The sequence below is a fragment of the Heterodontus francisci genome, chromosome 23, assembly GCF_036365525.1.
Source record: "Heterodontus francisci isolate sHetFra1 chromosome 23, sHetFra1.hap1, whole genome shotgun sequence".
Classification (NCBI taxonomy): domain Eukaryota; kingdom Metazoa; phylum Chordata; class Chondrichthyes; order Heterodontiformes; family Heterodontidae; genus Heterodontus; species Heterodontus francisci.
The window spans coordinates 63,165,139-63,186,208 of NC_090393.1; the positions used below are offsets into that span (position 1 = coordinate 63,165,139).

The 21,070-nt window shown below is 46.8% G+C and overlaps 1 protein-coding gene across 1 annotated transcript; it reads right to left on the reverse strand.

Moving 5' to 3' along the window:
- Positions 1 to 1,622: 1,622 nt before the first annotated feature.
- On the reverse strand, positions 1,623 to 17,567 carry LOC137382872 (glutathione S-transferase theta-1-like). The gene is made up of 5 exons (XM_068055420.1): positions 17,376 to 17,567; positions 16,976 to 17,063; positions 11,709 to 11,859; positions 8,506 to 8,682; positions 1,623 to 1,934 (listed from the first exon to the last, which is right to left on the reverse strand). The coding sequence occupies exons 1-5, from the start codon at positions 17,485 to 17,487 to the stop codon at positions 1,731 to 1,733; spliced, it is 732 nt and encodes a 243-aa protein (XP_067911521.1). The 5' UTR covers positions 17,488 to 17,567; the 3' UTR covers positions 1,623 to 1,730.
- Between the last annotated feature and the right edge of the window lie 3,503 nt (positions 17,568 to 21,070).

The window sequence follows — 21,070 nt, forward strand, 5'->3', positions numbered from 1 at the left end:
ATACCCACCTGCGAGGGGACACCAGACCTTAGTTTAACATCTCATCTGAAACAGAAGACCGCTGACCGTGTAGCACTCCCTCAGTATTCCGCTGGAACATCAACCTGGAGTGGGTCTCAAGCTCATGACCTTCTGGTTCAGAGGCGATAGTGCTACCAATTGAGTCATAGCTGACACATAGAGGAGAATAACGGAGACATAGATAGAGACAGTAACAGGAAAAATGGAGTGAAAGGGTAACAGAGAGAGGAGACAGAGGGAAAGTAACAGACAGCAGAGGGAGAGTAACAGAGAGCTGAGCAACTGAGGGAGAGAGGAACAGAAAAATACAGAGAAAGAGGGAGGGTAAGGGGGAAAACAGAGGAAGAGGGAATGTAAGAAAGACAAAAAGGCAAAAAGTAACAGTGAGAAACAGAGAAAAAGAGAGAGGAAGAGGTTGAGGAGCAAAGCAACAAAGAGACAAGGGAACAATAAAAGAGCTGTAGGAAGTGAATAACAGAGAGCTAGACTCCTATTCACCTCATAAAAATAAAGATTGAGGTAGTATCTGCTCTAGGTATTGATAATTAGATGTGCACTTTGTCTGAATATAATTAGGAAAATACCCAGAAGATGGAAATCAGTAAACAGAATGGGAAATGCACTGGAGGAATTGCAGCATTTCACATGTACATGTCTGAATTTCCCCACAGGATGCATCTCCCAGTCTCCCGAGAATGGCAACTAACTTTATTACTCGACCCCACAGAACAGGATGAGAGTGCGGGTACAGAGCAACTCCTATAGGAAACCCTCAAACCCCTTGACTAATCATAGCAATCAATCTCTGTCAATTAGTGTACAACAGAACCAGACAAGATGCAAGGAAATCTCCAGTGCTGGAGGTTAAGTCCCAACCATGTGACAATTACATGTCAGGATCGGGAATGATGAGATAGTGGTTATATTACTGGACTAGTAATCCAGAGGTCTGAACTACTGACCTGGAGCCATGCAATTAAATTCCACCATGGCAGCTGAGGAATTTCAATTCAGTTCATTAAATAAATCTGGAATCCAAATCTAGTCTCAGTAATGGTGACCATGAAACTACTGGATTGTCACAGAAACCCATCTGGTTCACTAAAGTCCTTGAGAGAAGGAAATCTGCTGTCCTTACCTGGTCTGGCCTACATCTGACTCCAGACCCACAGCAATGTGGTGGACTATTAGTTGCCATCTGAAATGGCCTCGCAAGCCACTCCATTGTATTCAAGGCGGCTCACCACCACCTTCTTAAGGGCAATTTTGAGATGGGTAATAAATGCTGCCTTAGCCTGCATGCCCATATCTAGTGAGCGAATAAAACAATTATACACTGTGTCCCAAAATATCACTTCTTGAAAGAATTCTATCTAATTTGTACTGGAATGAATCAATGTTAATGATTCCCACTATCTCCCTTGACAGCCTGTCCCCTAGACTGAATACATATAGGCTGGCCTACACAATCGGCCTGTGGGCAAGGTATTAAAGGTGTTCGGATAGGTTACCCCAGCAAGAGTAGCACCGTCAGAGAGGGGAGAAACAATGAGGAGAAAAATATGAAGGGAAAACAAATCAGCAAAATACAGGAGCCAAAGTTCATGTTGTATCAGGAAGTTTATTTGATTGTAGGAGATATTGAAGGAGACCAGGACAAGCTGCTGTTCGCAGGTACCCCAGGAACTAGGGCTTGCTGACCAATCCCTTTACTTGTATTTTTTCTCGATTCTTTTTGCAAGCTCTTGCATTACCGGTGAGTTGCGGTCCAAACCACTTACAAAAACCTCACTCTTCATCATCACCTCGTGGGCCTCATCGAATAATTCCTTACCCACAGCACCCTTGACTCGCTCACGCCATTCGATCAGTTTGGGTCGACCTTCCAACGGATCAACTCCAGCGCATAGCGGCTGCAGCAGAAGAATAAGAGAAATTTGTGTGGTTTAGAATCTCTTTCTTTTAGTTTCGGTGACTGCAGCGTGGATAGCAACGGAGGTGCGTGAACGGGCTTACAGCTGTGAAGTCAATTTCAGCGTAAGTTTAAAAGTGAATTCCCTTTTGTTTTCGGAGGACCAGGGGACTGCTGGGTAAGGAAAAGGGTATATATTTGTGTGGTGGCTGTACCCGAGACACTACACGTGTAGTGTCTCCCACCCACCCTCCTCCTCTAACCATAAAAAAAGGACTCTGGTGTGTTGATAAGGTAAGCTTTTTATTTAGCAAGTTCTGTCCGTTGGATTGCTAACCTAACAAGTTTTGACTTTTTTTTTTTTGGTTTTTCAGTAGATTTGTTGGGAATTTGCAATAGTGGGAATGGAGGTTAAGGCAGTTGCATGTTCCTCCTGCAGAATGTGGGAGGTAAGGGTCGCCAAGAGTGTCCCTGCTGACTGCATCTGTGGGAAGTGCACCCAACTCCAGCTCCTCGAGAACCGCGTTAGGGAACTGGAGCTGGAGCTGGATGAACTTCGGATCATTCGGGACGCGGAGGAGGTTATTGAGAGGAGTTATGGGGAGGTAGTCACACCTCAGGTAAAAGAAGTAGGTAGATGGGTTACCATCAGGGGAAGGAGAGGGAACCAGCAGGCAGTGCAGGGATCCCCTGTGGCCGTTTCCCTCAACAACAGGTATACCGTTTTGGATACTGTTGCGGGGGACGACTTACCAGGGGTAAGCAATGGGGTACAGATATCTGGCACAGAGTCTGTCCCTGTTGCTCAGAAGGGAAGGGGGAAGAGGAGCAGAACATTAGTCATTGGGGACTCCATAGTTAGGGGAACAGATAGGAGGTTCTGTGGGAACTAGAGAGACTCACGGTTGGTATGTTGCCTCCCAGGTGCCAGGGTTCGTGATGTCTCGGATCGTGTTTTTGGGATCCTTAATGGGGAGGGGGAGCAGCCCCAAGTCGTGGTCCACATAGGCACCAACGACATAGGTAGGAAGAGAGATGGGGATTTAAGACAGAAATTTAGGGAGCTAGGGTGGAAGCTTAGAGCGAGAACAAACAGAGTTGTTATCTCTGGGTTGTTGCCCGTGCCACGTGATAGCGAAGCGAGGAATAGGGAGAGAGAGGAGTTGAACACGTGGCTGCAGGGATGGTGCAGGAGGGAGGGTTTTGGTTTCCTGGATAATTGGGGCTCTTTCTGGGGTAGGTGGGACCTCTACAAACAGGATGGTCTTCACCTGAACCAGAGGGGTACCAATATCCTGGGGGGGAGGTTTGCTAGTGCTCTTCGGGGGGGTTTAAACTAATTCAGCAGGGGAATGGGAACCTAAATTGTAGTGCCAGTGTACAGGATGTTGAGAGTAGTGAGGTCAGGGATATGGTTACAAGGACGCAAGAGGGCACTGGCAAGCAAGAACCTGGTTTAAAGTGTGTCTATTTCAACGCCAGGAGCATCCGGAATAAGGTGGGTGAGCTTGCAGCATGGGTTGGTACCTGGGATCTCGATGTAGTGGCCATTTCGGAGACATGGGTAGAGCAGGGGCAGGAATGGATGTTGCAGATTCCGGGATTTAGATGTTTCAGTAAGAACAGAGAAGATGGTAAAAGAGGGGGGGGAGTGGCATTGTTAATCAAGGAGAGTATTACAGCGACAGAAAGGACGTTTGAGGACTCGGCTACTGAGGTAGTATGGGCTGAGGTTAGAAACAGGAGAGGTGAGGTTACCCTGTTGGGAGTCTTTTATAGACCTCCGAATAGTTCCAGAGATGTAGAGGAAAGGATAGCGAAGATGATTCTCGACAGGGGTGAGAGTAACAGGGTAGTTGTTATGGGGGACTTTAACTTTCCAAATATCGACTGGAAATACTATAGTTCGAGTACTTTAGATGGGTCAGTTTTTGTCCAGTGTGTGCAGGAGGGTTTTCTGACACAGTATGTAGACAGGCCAACCAGGGGCGATGCCACATTGGATTTGGTACTGGGAAATGAACCCGGCCAGGTGTTAGATTTAGATGTAGGTGAGCACTTTGGTGATAGTGATCACAATTCGGTTAGGTTTACCTTAGCGATGGGCAGGGACAGGTATATACCGCAGGGCAAGAATTATAACTGGGGGAAAGGAAATTATGATGCGATTAGGCAAGATTTAGGATGCGTAGGATGGGGAAGGAAACTGCAGGGGATGGGAACAATCGAAATGTGGAGCTTATTCAAGGAGCAGCTACTGCGTGTCCTTGATAAGTATGTACCTGTGAGGCAGGGAGGAAGTTGTCGTGCGAGGGAGCCGTGGTTTACTAAAGAAGTTGAAGCGCTTGTCAAGAGGAAGAAGAAGGCTTATGTTAGGATGAGACGTGAAGGCTCAGTTAGGGCGCTTGAGAGCTACAAGCTAGCCAGGAAGGATCTAAAGAGAGAGCTAAGAAGAGCAAGGAGAGGACACGAGAAGTCATTGGTGGATCGGATCAGGGAAAACCCTAAGGCTTTCTATAGGTATATCAGGAATAAAAGAATGACTAGAGTTAGATTAGGGCCAATCAAGGATAGTAGTGGGAAGTTGTGTGTGGAATCAGAGGAGGTAGGGGAAGTGTTAAATGAATATTTTGCGTCAGTATTTACAGTAGAGAAAGAAAATGTTGTTGAGAATACTGAGATTCAGGCTACGAGGCTAGATGGGATTGAGGTTCACAAGGAGGAGGTGTTAGCAATTTTGGAAAGTGTGAAAATAGATAAGTCCCCTGGGCCAGATGGGATTTATCCTAGGATTCTCTGGGAAGCTAGGGAGGAGATTGCAGAGCCTTTGTCCTTGATCTTTATGTCGTCATTGTCGACAGGAATAGTGCCGGAAGACTGGAGGATTGCAAATGTTGTCCCCTTGTTCAAGAAGGGGAGTAGAGACAGCCCTGGTAATTATAGACCTGTGAGCCTTACTTCGGTTGTGGGTAAAATGTTGGAAAAGGTTATAAGAGACAGGATTTATAATCATCTTGAAAAGAATAAGTACATTAGAGATAGTCAGCACGGTTTTGTGACGGGTAGGTCGTGCCTCACAAACCTTATTGAGTTTTTCGAGAAGGTGACCAAACAGGTGGATGAGGGTAAAGCAGTGGATGTGGTGTATATGGATTTCAGTAAGGCGTTTGATAAGGTTCCCCACGGTAGGCTATTGCAGAAAATACGCAAGTATGGGGTTGAAGGTGATTTAGAGCTTTGGATCAGAAATTGGCTAGCTGAAAGAAGACAGAGGGTGGTGGTTGATGGCAAATGGTCATCCTGGAGTTTAGTTACTAGTGGTGTACCGCAAGGATCTGTTTTGGGGCCACTGCTGTTTGTCATTTTTATAAATGACCTGGAAGAGGGTGTAGAAGGGTGGGTTAGTAAATTTGCAGATGACACTAAGGTCGGTGGAGTTGTGGATAGTGCCGAAGGATGTTGTCGGGTACAGAGAGACATAGATAGGCTGCAGAGCTGGGCTGAGAGATGGCAAATGGAGTTTAATGCGGAAAAGTGTGAGGTGATTCACTTTGGAAGGAGTAACAGGAATGCAGAGTACTGGGCTAATGGGAGGATTCTTGGTACTGTAGATGAACAGAGAGATCTTGGTGTCCAGGTGCATAAATCCCTGAAGGTTGCTAACCAGGTTAATAGGGCTGTTAAGAAGGCATATGGTGTGTTAGCTTTTATTAGTAGGGGGGTCGAGTTTCGGAGCCACGAGGTCATGCTGCAGCTGTACAAAACTCTGGTGAGACCGCACCTGGAGTATTGCGTGCAGTTCTGGTCACCGCATTATAGGAGGGATGTGGAAGCTATGGAAAGGGTGCAGAGGAGATTTACTAGGATGTTGCCTGGTATGGAGGGAAGGTCTTACGAGGTAAGGCTGAGGGACTTGAGGTTGTTTTCGTTGGAGAGAAGGAGGAGGAGAGGTGACTTAATAGAGACATATAAGATAATCAGAGGGTTAGATAGAGTGGATAGTGAGCGTCTTTTTCCTCGGATGGTGATGGCAAACACGAGGGGACATAGCTTCAAGTTGAGGGGTGATAGATCTCGGACAGATGTGAGAGGTAGTTTCTTTACTCAGAGAGTAGTAAGGGCGTGGAACGCCCTGCCTGCAGCAGTAGTAGATTCGCCAACTTTAAGGGCATTTAAGTGGACATTGGATAGACATATGGATGAAAATGGAATAGTGTAGGTCAGATGGTTTCACAGGTCGGCGCAACATCGAGGGCCGAAGGGCCTGTACTGCGCTGTAATGTTCTAAATTCTAAAAAAAATTCTAAATTCTAAAAGAGTGAGACCGAGACTGAGAGAGGAGTGAGACTGAGACTGAGACGGAGAGATGAGAGAGAGTGAGACTGGGAGATGAGAGATGAGAGAGTGAGACTGGGAATGAGAGATGAGAGAGAGTGAGATTGGGATTGAGAGAGGAGAGAGAGTGAGACTGGGACTGAGAGGGGAGTGAGAGTGAGACTGGGGCTGAGAGGGGAGTGAGAGTGAGGCTGGGGATGAGAGATGAGAGAGAGTGAGACTGGGAGATGAGAGATGAGAGAGAGTGAGATTGGGAGATGAGAGATGAGAGATAGTGAGACTGGGACTGAGAGATGAGAGAGTGAGACTGGAAATGAGAGATGAGAGAGAGTGAGACTGGGACTGAGAGATAAGAGAGAGTGAGACCGGGACTGAGAGCTGAGAGTGAGAGACTGGAAATGAGAGATGAGAGAGAGTGAGACTGGGACTGAGAGATGAGAGAGTGAGACTGGAAATGAGAGATGAGAGAGAGTGAGACTGGGACTGAGAGATAAGAGAGAGTGAGACTGGGACTGAGAGGGGAGTGAGAGTGAGACTGGGGCTGAGAGGGCAGTGAGAGTGAGACTGGGGCTGAGAGGGGAGTGAGAGTGAGGCTGGGGCTGAGAGGGGAGTGAGAGTGAGGCTGGGGCTGAGAGGGGAGTGAGAGTGAGACTGGGGCTGAGAGGGGAGTGAGAGTGTGACTGGGGCTGAGAGGGGAGTGAGAGTGAGGCTGGGGCTGAGAGGGGAGTGAGAGTGAGGCTGGGGCTGAGAGGGGAGTGAGAGTGAGACTGGGAATGAGAGATGAGAGAGAGTGAGACTGGGAGATGAGAGATGAGAGAGAGTGAGACTGGGAATGAGAGATGAGAGAGAGTGAGACTGGGAGATGAGAGATGAGAGAGAGTGAGACTGGGAATGAGAGATGAGAGAGAGTGAGACTGGGAGATGAGAGATGAGAGAGTGAGACTGGGAATGAGAGATGAGAGAGAGTGAGATTGGGATTGAGAGAGGAGAGAGAGTGAGACTGGGACTGAGAGGGGAGTGAGAGTGAGGCTGGGGATGAGAGATGAGAGAGAGTGAGACTGGGAGATGAGAGATGAGAGAGAGTGAGATTGGGAGATGAGAGATGAGAGATAGTGGGACTGGGACTGAGAGATGAGAGAGTGAGACTGGAAATGAGAGATGAGAGAGAGTGAGACTGGGACTGAGAGATAAGAGAGAGTGAGACTGGGACTGAGAGATGAGAGAGTGAGACTGGAAATGAGAGATGAGAGAGAGTGAGACTGGGACTGAGAGATGAGAGAGTGAGACTGGAAATGAGAGATGAGAGAGAGTGAGACTGGGACTGAGAGATAAGAGAGAGTGAGACTGGGACTGAGGGGGGAGTGAGAGTGAGACTGGGGCTGAGAGGGGAGTGAGAGTGAGACTGGGGCTGAGAAGTGAGTGAGAGTGAGGCTGGGGCTGAGAGGGGAGTGAGAGTGAGGCTGGGGCTGAGAGGGGAGTGAGAGTGAGGCTGGGGCTGAGAGGGGAGTGAGAGTGAGACTGGGGCTGAGAGGGGAGTGAGAGTGAGACTGGGGCTGAGAGGGGAGTGAGAGTGAGGCTGGGGCTGAGAGGGGAGTGAGAGTGAGACTGGGGCTGAGAGGGGAGTGAGAGTGAGACTGGGGCTGAGAGGGGAGTGAGAGTGGGACTGGGGCTGAGAGGGGAGTGAGAGTGAGGCTGGGGCTGAGAGGGGAGTGAGAGTGGGACTGGGGATGAGAGGGGAGTGAGAGTGGGACTGGGGCTGAGGGGAGTGAGAGTGGGAGGGGGAATTTAGAGGTGAGTGTGAGAATCAATCTGGGACTGTGAGATGGGAGTGTTCCTCCTGGACTGAGAAGTGAATCAGTCTGGGACTCAGAGAGGGGGATTTACAAGTTTGAAAACCAACTAACCTTAGGACACTTGCGTGGGGAAGTGGAAAAGGAAATCCGTTACTTTTGAGCACTAGCCAAGCACCTAGACTGCGAAGAGTGGATGTCAGGTTTGTAGTCAAATAGCAAATAGGCAGTCACCAAAAGGCCTCACATGTGGCTAATGGTTATTTGAACAATGAATTGAAGGGTTGCCTGCACCAATGTAGAGGAGTGGAACAATTTGAGGGGAAAATGTTTAATCCAATTTCCGCAAACCATCTGGATGCATCAGGTCTATATTGGTCTCTTTGTGGAACTGTGATATCGCTGTTCTGGTTGGAAATGGCAAAGAGCTGATTCCAATTCTCTCACCTGCATCAGTTCAACGAGTGCGACCAGGTCTGCCAGGGACACTTTATCTCCCACGATGTACGGTCTGTCCTGAAGGAACTTGTCTTCAAAGCTCTGGATTGTTTCCTGGAGATCTTCCAGGGCCTCGTTGATTCTGTCCTTGGGTATTGGCTGCCCAGTTAAAGCTGGCTTCAGGCACTAGGAGCAAACACATATGGAGAGGTCAGCAGCCTAAGATGCACTCAGAGGAGGTAAGACACAGCCCTAAGGAACTGGGTTGCAGCAGAAGGCTGAGCTCAGGTACTGGAATTCTGCTCAGTGAACCTTCTAACTCACACATTTTGCAAGTGTCCTTTAGTGTGTAACTGCTAAACATGCCCCTCCACTATCAGCTGTGTGTGTCACTCTTCCTGGCCTGCTCCTCCTCTCCCACTGGCTGAGGTCTCAACACCCTCCAAGTCTATCTCCCTGAGGCCCAGAGAATGTCTACTCCCTCTCTCTGTCTCCCTGTTGTCCAGAATGTATCACCTCCAAAGCCCAGCAAATATCCTCCCTTATTCTCTGGAGCCCAATAAACATCCACTCCTAACCCTAATAAACAATCCCTCTCAACAATAAACATCCCTCCCCCAATGAATGGCCCCTCCCTCAATGACTAACCCCCTCCCTCAATGACCAATCCCTGTCTCAATGATGGCCCTCCCTCAATTCCGGCCTCTCCTTATTAGCTGCTTGAAAAGTTCCAACTTTCTCCAACACTTTTACTGAATATTGAGTTTCCTAAAGCAAACCAAACCTCCTTTGAATTGACCCCTGCGTGTGGTCCGTGTTTCAGATAGCATGTCCAGAATCACAATATTCTCCTCACGTTACCAAAGGGCTGTAAATACCATCCTGTCAGGCCAATGGGCATAGGATAAATTTATAAGTAGGATGTTTACATCGAAGGAGTAGACACAGCAAGAAGCTAAGGGGCCAGTTTTCCAAATTCCCGCTTGCAGTGTGAAACCTCAAACCCAGGGTTCGCAATGCAGGAAATCGAGACAATAACTATCTTACTCTCAAACATCTTTGCCTGATTTGAGTGAACCTTTAACTGGAGAAAAATGTAGCTCATCTAGGACTGGATGTTGGACAAGCAGTCTGATGACACAGAGACAGTGGAGGGATTGAGAGAGGTGGTGAGGGATAGAGCTAAGCGTCATCAATCTGCACGTGGAAACTGTCCCCAGGTTTGGATGATGTTACCAAGGAGCTGCATGAAGATGAGGAAGAGGAGGAACCAAGGAAAGATCCTTGGAGGATTCCAGAGGTAATGGTGCAAGGACAGGAATAGAAGCCATTGCTGGAGATGCCTGGCTACAACCAGATAGATAAAAGTGGAACCAAGCAGTTCTACTGAGACAGACAATGGAGGAGAGGTGATTGAGGAGGATGGAGTCATTAACCATGTCAAAGGCAAGTAGTTCAGGTGACAAGAACAAGAGGTTGTAGATACAAGATTAAATGTAACAGATGTAGAACAGAGAGTTATGAAGCTATAGAATTCACTTCCAGGGTTAAAGGTTGAGGTGGAAACTATGTTAATATTCAGGATTAGATCGGATAGTTAGAAGGAAAGGATGTTGTCGGGATCTGGGAGTTGTGACTAAAGGTATTCGAATTAGGGAATTCACAAAGCACCAGGCAGGACAGAGAGTGATTCTGGAAGGACAGGGAATGATTCTGGAGAACAATGAAGGACAGGGAGTGATTACAGAGAATAATGAAGGACAGGGAGTGATTCCAGAGAACAATAAAGGACAGAGAGTGATTCCAGAGAATAATGAAGGATAGGGAGTGATTCCAGAGAACAATAAAGGACAGGGAGTGATTCCAGAGAATAATAAAGGACAGGGAGTGATTCCAGAGAACAATAAAGGACAGAGAGTGATTCCAGAGAATAATGAAGGACAGGGAGTGATTACAGAAAGAACAGCGAAGGACAGGGAGTGATTCCAGAGAATAATGAAGGACAGGGAGTGATTCCAGAGAACAATAAAGGACAGAGAGTGATTCCAGAGAATAATGAAGGATAGGGAGTGATTCCAGAGAACAATAAAGGACAGGGAGTGATTCCAGAGAATAATAAAGGACAGGGAGTGATTCCAGAGAACAATAAAGGACAGAGAGTGATTCCAGAGAATAATGAAGGACAGGGAGTGATTCCAGAGAACAATAAAGGACAGAGAGTGATTCCAGAGAATAATGAAGGATAGGGAGTGATTCCAGAGAACAATAAAGGACAGGGAGTGATTCCAGAGAGAACAATGAAGGACAGGGAGTGATTCCAGAGAATAATAAAGGACAGGGAGTGATTCCAGAGAATAATGAAGGACAGGGAGTGATTCCAGAGAACAATAAAGGACAGAGAGTGATTCCAGAGAATAATGAAGGATAGGGAGTGATTCCAGAGAACAATGAAGGACAGGGAGTGATTCCAGAGAATAATAAAGGACAGGGAGTGATTCCAGAGAGAACAATGAAGGACAGGGAGTGATTCCAGGGAGAACAATGAAGGACAGGGAGTGATTCCAGAGAATAATGACGGATAGGGAGTGATTCCAGAGAGAACAATGAAGGACAGGGAGTGATTCCAGAGAGAACAATGAAGGATAGGGAGTGATTCCAGAGAACAATAAAGGACAGGGAGTGATTCCAGAGAGAACAATGAAGGACAGGGAGTGATTCCAGAGAATAATGACGGATAGGGAGTGATTCCAGAGAGAACAATGAAGGACAGGGAGTGATTCCAGAGAGAACAATGAAGGACAGGGAGTGATTCCAGAGAATAATGAAGGATAGGGAGTGATTCCGGAAAGAACAACGCAGGACAGGAAGTGATTCCAGAGAGAACAATGAAGGACAGGGAGTGATTCCAGAGAATAATGATGGATAGGGAGTGATTCCAGAGAGAACAATGAAGGACAGGGAGTGATTCCAGAGAATAATGACGGATAAGGAGTGATTCCAGAGAGAACAATGAAGGACAGGGAGTGATTCCAGAGAATAATGACAGATAGGAAGTGATTCCCGAGAAAATAATGAAAGATAGGGAGTGATTCCGGACTATCATGAAGGACAGGAAATGATTCCAGGGAGATGAATGGAAATCTGGCTTCTTTGTGCATGAGGATAGAATTGATACATTGCTGGAAACGTAGCAGGAAAATTTCCGACTTTACCTTGAGCATGAAAATCCTGCAGCCCTGATACCGAATGGTCACATGCTGCCAGGCCAGATATTCATCCACTCGCGCCCGTTTCTGGAGGTCGGCTGGGTACCAGTGGTCGGGGGTCTGGTATTTACATGCCAGGTATTTCAGAATTGCCACACTGCGAGAGAGAGAATTAGAGTCACTCTGCATCAGCATCACCCCCATCCAGCATCACAGTCCATCAGCGTCACTCTCCATCAGTGTCACTCTCCATCAGCGCCACTCTCCATCAGCGTCACACTCCATCAGCGTCACCCTCCATCAGCGTCACTCTCCATCAGCGTCACACTCCATCAGCGTCACTCTCCATCAGCGTCACACTCCATCAGCGTCACTCTCCATCAGTGTCACTCTCCATCAGCGTCACACTCCATCAGTGTCACACTCCATCAGTGTCACACTCCATCAGCGTCACTCTCCATCAGCGTCACTCTCCATCAGGGTCACACTCCATCAGTGTCACACTCCATCAGCGTCACTCTCTATCAGCATCACTCTCTATCAGCGTCACTCTCTATCAACGTCACACTCCATCAGTGTCACTCTCTATCAGCGTCACTCTCTATCAGCGTCACTCTCCATCAGTGTCACTCTCCATCAGCGTCACTCTCCATCAGTGTCACTCTCCATCAGTGTCACACTCCATCAGTGTCACTCTCTATCAGCGTCACTCTCCATCAGCGTCACTCTCCAACAGTGTCACACTCTCTATCAGCGTCACTCTCCATCAGTGTCACACTCTATCAGCGTCACTCTCCATCAGTGTCACTCTCCATCAGCGTCACTCTCCATCAGCGTCACTCTCCATCAGCGTCACTCTCCATCAGAGTCACTCTCCATCAGCGTCACACTCCATCAGTGTCACACTCCATCAGTGTCACTCTCTATCAGCATCACTCTCTATCAGTGTCATTCTCTATCAGTGTCACTCTCCATCAGCGTCACTCTCCATCAGGGTCACACTCCATCAGTGTCACACTCCATCAGCGTCACTCTCTATCAGCATCACTCTCTATCAGCGTCACTCTCTATCAGCGTCACACTCCATCAGTGTCACTCTCTATCAGCGTCACTCTCTATCAGCGTCACTCTCCATCAGTGTCACTCTCCATCAGCGTCACTCTCCATCAGTGTCACTCTCCATCAGTGTCACACTCCATCAGCGTCACTCTCTATCAGCGTCACTCTCCATCAGCGTCACTCTCCAACAGTGTCACACTCTCTATCAGCGTCACTCTCCATCAGTGTCACACTCTATCAGCGTCACTCTCCATCAGTGTCACTCTCCATCAGCGTCACTCTCCATCAGCGTCACTCTCCATCAGCGTCACTCTCCATCAGAGTCACTCTCCATCAGCGTCACTCTCCATCAGTGTCACACTCCATCAGTGTCACTCTCTATCAGCATCACTCTCTATCAGTGTCATTCTCTATCAGTGTCACACTCCATCAGCGTCACTCTCCATCAGCGTCACTCTCCATCAGGGTCACACTCCATCAGTGTCACACTCCATCAGCGTCACTCTCTATCAGCATCACTCTCTATCAGCGTCACTCTCTATCAGCGTCACACTCCATCAGTGTCACTCTCTATCAGCGTCACTCTCTATCAGCGTCACTCTCCATCAGTGTCACTCTCCATCAGCGTCACTCTCCATCAGTGTCACTCTCCATCAGTGTCACACTCCATCAGCGTCACTCTCTATCAGCGTCACTCTCCATCAGTGTCACTCTCCAACAGTGTCACACTCTCTATCAGCGTCACTCTCCATCAGTGTCACACTCTATCAGCGTCACTCTCCATCAGTGTCACTCTCCATCAGCGTCACTCTCCATCAGCGTCACTCTCCATCAGCGTCACTCTCCATCAGAGTCACTCTCCATCAGCGTCACACTCCATCAGTGTCACACTCCATCAGTGTCACTCTCTATCAGCATCACTCTCTATCTGTGTCATTCTCTATCAGTGTCACACTCCATCAGTGTCACTCTCTATCAGCGTCACTCTCTATCAGCGTCACTCTCCATCAGCGTCACTCTCCATCAGCGACACACTCCATCAGTGTCACACTCCGTCAGCGTCACACTCCATCAGCGTCACTCTCTATCAGCGTCACTCTCCATCAGCGACACACTCCATCAGTGTCACTCTCCATCAGCGTCACTCTCCATCAGTGTCACACTCCATCAGTGTCACACTCCATCAGCGTCACTCTCTATCAGCGTCACTCTCCATCAGCGACACACTCCATCAGTGTCACTCTCCATCAGCGTCACACTCCATCAGTGTCACACTCCATCAGTGTCACTCTCTATCAGCGTCACTCTCTATCAGCGTCACTCTCCATCAGCGTCACTCTCCATCAGCGACACACTCCATCAGTGTCACACTCCATCAGCGTCACACTCCATCAGCGTCACTCTCTATCAGCGTCACTCTCCATCAGTGTCACACTCCATCAGCGTCACTCTCCAACAGCGTCACTCTCCATCAGTGTCACGCTCCATCAGCGTCACTCTCCATCAGTGTCACACTCCATCAGCGTCACTCTCTATCAGCGTCACTCTCTATCAGCGTCACTCTCCATCAGTGTCACACTCCATCAGCGTCACTCTCCATCAGTGTCACTCTCTATCAGCGTCACTCTCTATCAGCGTCACTCTCCATCAGCGTCACTCTCCATCAGCGACACACTCCATCAGTGTCACACTCCATCAGCGTCACACTCCATCAGCGTCACTCTCTATCAGCGTCACTCTCCATCAGCGACACACTCCATCAGTGTCACTCTCCATCAGCGTCACTCTCCATCAGTGTCACACTCCATCAGTGTCACTCTCCATCAGCGTCACACTCCATCAGTGTCACACTCCATCAGTGTCACTCTCTATCAGCGTCACTCTCCATCAGCGTCACTCCCTATCAGCGTCACTCTCCATCAGTGTCACACTCCATCAGCGTCACTCTCCATCAGCGTCACTCTCTATCAGTGTCACACTCCATCAGCGTCACTCTCCATCAGCGTCACTCTCCATCAGCGACACACTCCATCAGTGTCACACTCCATCAGCGTCACACTCCATCAGCGTCACTCTCTATCAGCGTCACTCTCCATCAGTGTCACACTTCATCAGCGTCACTCTCCAACAGCGTCACTCTCCATCAGCGTCACTCTCCATCAGCGTCACTCCCCATTCAGGATCACCGTTACTCAGTGTCACCCTCACCCAGTGTCATGCCTCCCTGTCAGCAGCCCCACTCAGTGTCACTCTCCACTCAGTCTCCCTGTGCCGATGTTAGCACTTCAGCTGGATCTGTTTGTTCTGATCTTGTTTCTCTGTCAGTGCTCAGAGTTGACCAGAGACTGTAAATAAATTTAGGATGGAGAATCCCAATTCCGAGATTTCTGACTAATAGGGGCTAGATTTTCCTTAGGATTCCAGGTTTTCGGCCCTAGCAGGCCCAATCCACACCTCATCCCCTCAATTTTGAACACATCTATTAAACCGCTTCTTAACCTTGTCACGAACACGTGCTCTGCCGAATGATGGTCTTTTAATCCATCGGCTGGAAGTCTGAATTAAATTTTAATAAAAGGGAAAAAGGAACAGATAATAGGTGAATGCTGGCAGTTATGACCACCGCAATTTGCATCGAAATACCCTACATTCCAATGCATTGAGGTAGAGAGGAATTGTCTGGCCAGTCCCCTCCAGAACAATGACTTGACGAATTTTAAGTGAATCATCTGTCCTGTCCGCATTAACAAGACATTAAAACAAACACTTGGGACATTAAACTGGTGGAGACAAACCACTCAAACCTAATGACTTGAACAATGGGGCCCTGGATGAGAGAAGGGAATGAACTAATTAGGTTGCAAGAGGAAATACACACTGAGCCATCATGTGATAGGCCCATCATCTGTGTGTTTATAAGCTGATGTTTTCTCTGCAGCAACAGAGATAAGCAACTGGACACCGACCAGAGAAGACCCAAGTAGAAGTTCCTCCTCCCTCTCTCTCTCCCTCTGTCTAGTCTACCTTGCAAGTTTTGAACCCTGCCGGCTGGCTGTAACCACCTAGGCCTATCGCTGCTGCAGACAGAGACCCTGTGAAGGAAATCATCTGCCTTGCTGTTCTCCAGGAGAATCATCGAACCAACTGGCCACATCAGCAAGCCGGAAGCCTCAGGACCACCAAATGCATCCAGAAGACAACCGAGTCACCAAACTCCACAACCTGTCTACCTCTTTTTATTGCTCTGGACTCTAATCCAACTAATCTATCCTTCCCCACTCTGTAACTTAATTGTGTGCGTGTGTGTGTGTGTGTTTGTGTGTCTGTGTGTGTGCCTGTGTCTGTTGTCTGTGTGTGTGTCTGTGTCTGTGTGTATGAAAGTTGGAGTGTTGTTTATTATTTTACTTAGATTGGTTTAAGTACAATAAAGCTAATCTCTTTCTTTGTTAATCTCAAGAAAACCTGTCCAATTGGTTCTTTTATGATCATAGTACATAAGTAGTTAAACACTTACTAAATTGGCAAGCACATTCACTTTACAAAATAAATAAAACCCGTTGCAGTCAAACAAGGAGAGGGACACGAGGGGAGACTTTAACCCCTCCTCACCTGATCGTAACAACCTTCACTACTCTAAGGAGAGCAACCCAGCTTCTCTAGTATCTGAAGACTAACTGAAGACCCTCACCCCGGTACCATTCTGGTAAATCTCTCTCGCACGATCTCTAAGTCCCTGACGTTCCTCCTTTCAGATGAGACATTCAACTGAAGCTCTATCTTCTCTTTCAGGTGGATGTAAAAGATCCCATGCCACAATTTTGAACAAGAGTAGAGTTCTCCCTGGTGTCCCAGCCAATAATCACCCGACCTCATTAAACCAGATGATCTGGTGATTTCTCGCATTGCTGTTTTTGGGAGCTTGCTGTGCACAGATTCCACGCCACATTTTCCACATTATGATGGCGACTACACGTTTAATAAATTTTTCATTGGCTGTAAAGTGCTTCGGGATGTCCTGAGTTTGTGAAAATCACTATAGAAATGCAAATCATTCTTTCTTTCTGACACACACACTCTATCAGAGATTGCTTCACTCTCTCAGCTGCTCTTGTGCAATAACCTTCATAAATTGACAAAAAAAACTTTCCCTTTCCCATCACCAAATCCTGGCACCTTGGTCAGCACAGAGTTTGGGATTAGACACATGTACTCACCTCTCGCCAAGTGTGAAGTCCCCATCCTTGAGTGCTGGCAGGAGTCTCAGGGCATTAACTTTCCCAAATTCCTCACTGGACTGTTGGCCTGCAGACAAGGTACAAGAACATTACAAGATAGAACTTGCCATTGATTAGTTATCACACCAAGGTCATAGAATGGCAACGTATCTAACTGGTCAAAAGCTCAAGAGATGGCAGAGGAGAGAGGGGAGGAGAGTTGGGAGAGGAGAGGGAGAGAGGGAAGAGGTAAAGGAGGCAGGAGAGAGCAGAGGGGCAAACGGGGAAGAGGAGAGGAAGAAAAATGGATAAGAACATAAACTCAAAATACAAACTAACTTCGGTGGACAGACGGCTGACAGCAATGTGAGCTGAGCCCTGACTTTCTGCCGGGCCTTACCTGCTATCAGATCAACAAACTTAAACTCAAATGCAATATTGTTCTTCTTGGCAAAAATGTAGACTGCTCGGCAGGGCTGAGAGTGCAGGTCCAAGTACAGCTCCAAGCCCATTTTGTTCTTTAGACTGTGCAGAGTAACTCGAGCTATCAGCGGCCCAGCCTTCGCCTTATATACAGTCAGTCCCTCCCCCAATCCCCAGGGAAAGACTGGATAGAAATAGTGGCCAAGATCACGTGAAGTTAAACAAAGAGGGGGAGAGGAAGTGAATTCCTACTCCACAGTGAAAAGCAAAACCTCTGTAACATGCCAAGTCCAATGATCTCAGCACACACAAGAAAAGGAAAAGTATTCATATTATTTAAAAACAGATCCTCTTATCATTTATTGTTTCTCTGAATGTTTGAAGATTTTTAAATTGTGCAGAACTATGCGTGGGCGTGAGTTTCCCAGTGCAGTGCCAGGACTCTGCTCTAAACCAGATGGATTGCCACAGTGGGAACCCTCTGCTAAGGGTCACTGTAGAAGTTAATGATAAACTAATGTCTCCTGTAAATGTAACTCAGGTTTAACAAAGAGCCTCCATTAATATCTGCCTGCTCCATTATTTTTTTTTAGAGATACAGCACTGAAACAGGCCCTTCGGCCCACCGAGTCTGTGCCGACTATCAACCACCCATTTATACTAATCCTACACTAATTCCATATTCCTACCACATCCCCACCAGTCCCTATATTTCCCTACCACCGACCTATCCTAGGGGTAATTTATAATGGCCAATTTACCTATCAACCGGCAAGTCTTTGGCATGTGGGAGAAAACCGGAGCACCCGGAGGAAACCCACGCAGGCACAGGGAGAACTTGCAAACTCCACACAGGCAGTACCCGGAATTGAACCCGGGTCGCTGGAGCTGTGAGGCTGCGGTGCTAACCACTGCGCCACTGTGCCGCTAAAGGCAGGCAGCTGATTAAAGTTTGATACAGATGTATCTTTTCACTGAAATTTAGTGATAACAGAGAACGGGAGTGGGGAGGTCAGAGTTCACCTTCTACATTGCCAATCCCACCCATTTTGTGCCCGTTCATTTCATTGGAGGAAAACTCGGAGGCTTGTCACCAGCGGGAGCGGAATTCCTGCCTCAAGGGGGTTGATTTTGCGTGCCCCTCGCCTAGAAATAACAGGCTGAAAATGGGGTTGGTCACGTTATGATGTAATTAGGACCCTCCAATTGCCATTTTAGGTCATAACTGGTCAAAGACTCTGCTGTGCATGAGCAATGGAACTGAAGAAGCCCTTTAAAGGATCATAGGAACAGGAGGAGGCCATTCAGCCCCTCAAGCCTGTTCCGCCATTCAATTAGATCATGGCTGATCTGTCTCTTAAAGCCTATCTACTCTTCTTGACTCCGTAACCCTTTACTATCCATGTCCAACAAAAATCTAACTATCTTATTTTTGACATTTTCAATTGAGCCCTCAGTCTCCACAACTTTTTCAGGGAGAATGTTCCATATTTCCTTTGGAATGAACAGGTGCTTTCTGACATCACTGTGAACAGCCCATGCCTCTTTATTCTGGACTCCCCTATTAGATGAATAACAAGGGTCAGAAAACGTTGGTTGGAGTAGTTTATAATCCCCCTAACAGTAATTGTTGGACAGAGCATTAAACAAGAAATTATTGGAGCTTGTAAAAAAGTCAATGTAATAGTTGTGGGGAACTTTAATCTTCATAAAGACTGGCCAAATTAAATTAGCAAAGGTGGTCTGGAAGATGAGTTTGTCGAATGTTTTTGCGACGGTTTCTTGGAACAATATATTGTGAAACCAGCTAGGGATAAAACTATTTTAGATCTAGCATTGTGCAGTGAGACAAGGATAATTGGTAATCTCATAGTAAAAGAGCCTCTGGGAAAAAGTGATCATCAGACAGTTGGATTCCATTTTAAGTTTGAAAGCGAGTCCCAAACGTGAATATTAAACTTAGACAAAGCCAATAACATAGATATGAGGGGAGAGCTGGCTAAAGTTCATTGGATAAATAGACTAAAAGGTATGTTGATAAATAAACAGTGGGAAACATTTAAAGAAATAATTCAAAATGTTCAACAAAAATACATTCCACTAAAAAAGAAAAACACAGCAAGAAAGATCTATTCGTGCCTTACTAAGGAGGTTAAGGATAGTAACAGATTAACAGAAGAGGCTTATAATGTTGCAAAGAATAGTAGTAAGTCTGAGGATTGGGAGTGTTTCAGAAACTAGCAAAGGTCAACCAAAAAGTTGATAAAAAAGGGAAAAAAATAGATGAGTAAACTAGCCAGGAATATAAAAACAGATTGTCAGAACTTTTGAAAGATTCTCCTGTCACTTCGATGAATGAGTGTTCAGCAAGGATGTTGGCTGTTCACCTTCTAAGTTGGCGTCATTGCATATGTGAAGTCAAACCAAATCTGATTTGCAGATCCGATTGCAGATATTACATATGAAATCACTGTTGGAGAGATGGATGAAGGCACTGGCTTTCCGGTGTTTGATGACAGTGATTTCTCCATATGGATTTCCCATTTAGTACCGTCCAACTTATAGGCTGTGAGATTGCCTTTCAGAATGTCTTTGTATCTAAGTTTGGGACATTCTGTGTTGTGGATTCTCATGCACAGCTGACTGTAGAATGCCGCCTTTTGTATGTGGGAATCCTCCGTGCGATACACATGGCCAACCCAGCGAAACTGACCTCTGATCAGCACACTGTCGGTGTGAGGGATTTTGTCCCTGCCTCTTGATGTTGCAGATAGATTTTATGCAGTGAAGGTGGAATGCATCCAGTTGCTTTATGTGACGCTGGTAGGTTGTCCAACAGCCATAGCGAAGTGATGCAAGAACCACCGGCTGATAGACTTTGATCTTTGTTTTGAGACAGACTCCATGCTCTCTCCAAAGCCTGTGGGTGAGCCTGCTGAATGCTGTGCTTGCTTTTGTCAGGTTTTGGGTGAGTTTGTCATCCAATGTGGTGTTGTTGGAGAGGATACTCCCAAGATAGCAAAACCTCTGAACTGAGTTGAAGGATACTTTGTTGATTGTGACTGTGGGGTCTTGGAGTTTATGTCCAGGGGCAGGTTGGTACAAGATCTCTGTCGTTTTCAGACTTATTGTAAGGCTGAATTATTCTGAGTCTTGAGCAAAGTGGTCAACAAGCAGCTGGATGTCCTCTGGAGTGTGTGCTGAGAGCACAGTTGTCCACAAACAGGAGTTCACTTAGTAGCTGTTCTTTGATCTTTGACAAGCTTTACAAGTATATATAAAGGAGGATAATAGCTGAAGCAAATGTTGGTCACTTAGAGGCAGAGACAGGAGAAAATATCATGGGGAATGAGGAAATGACAGAAACACTGAACAAATATTTTGTGTTTGTCTTCACTGTAAAAGACACAAATTACATGCCAGAAAAAGAGCATAACCCAAGGGGCTGATAAGAGTGAGAGACTTAAGGTAATTAATACCAGCAGAGAAAAAGTAGTGGAGAAAGTTAAGGGACTAAAGCCGACAAATACACAGGACCTGATGGTCTCTATTCTAGGGCTCTAAAAGAGATAGCTGCAGAGATAGTGGATGCACTGGTTATGATTTTACAAAATTCCCTAGATTCTAGAATGATCCCAGTGGATTGGAATTTAGCAAATGTAACATCTCTAT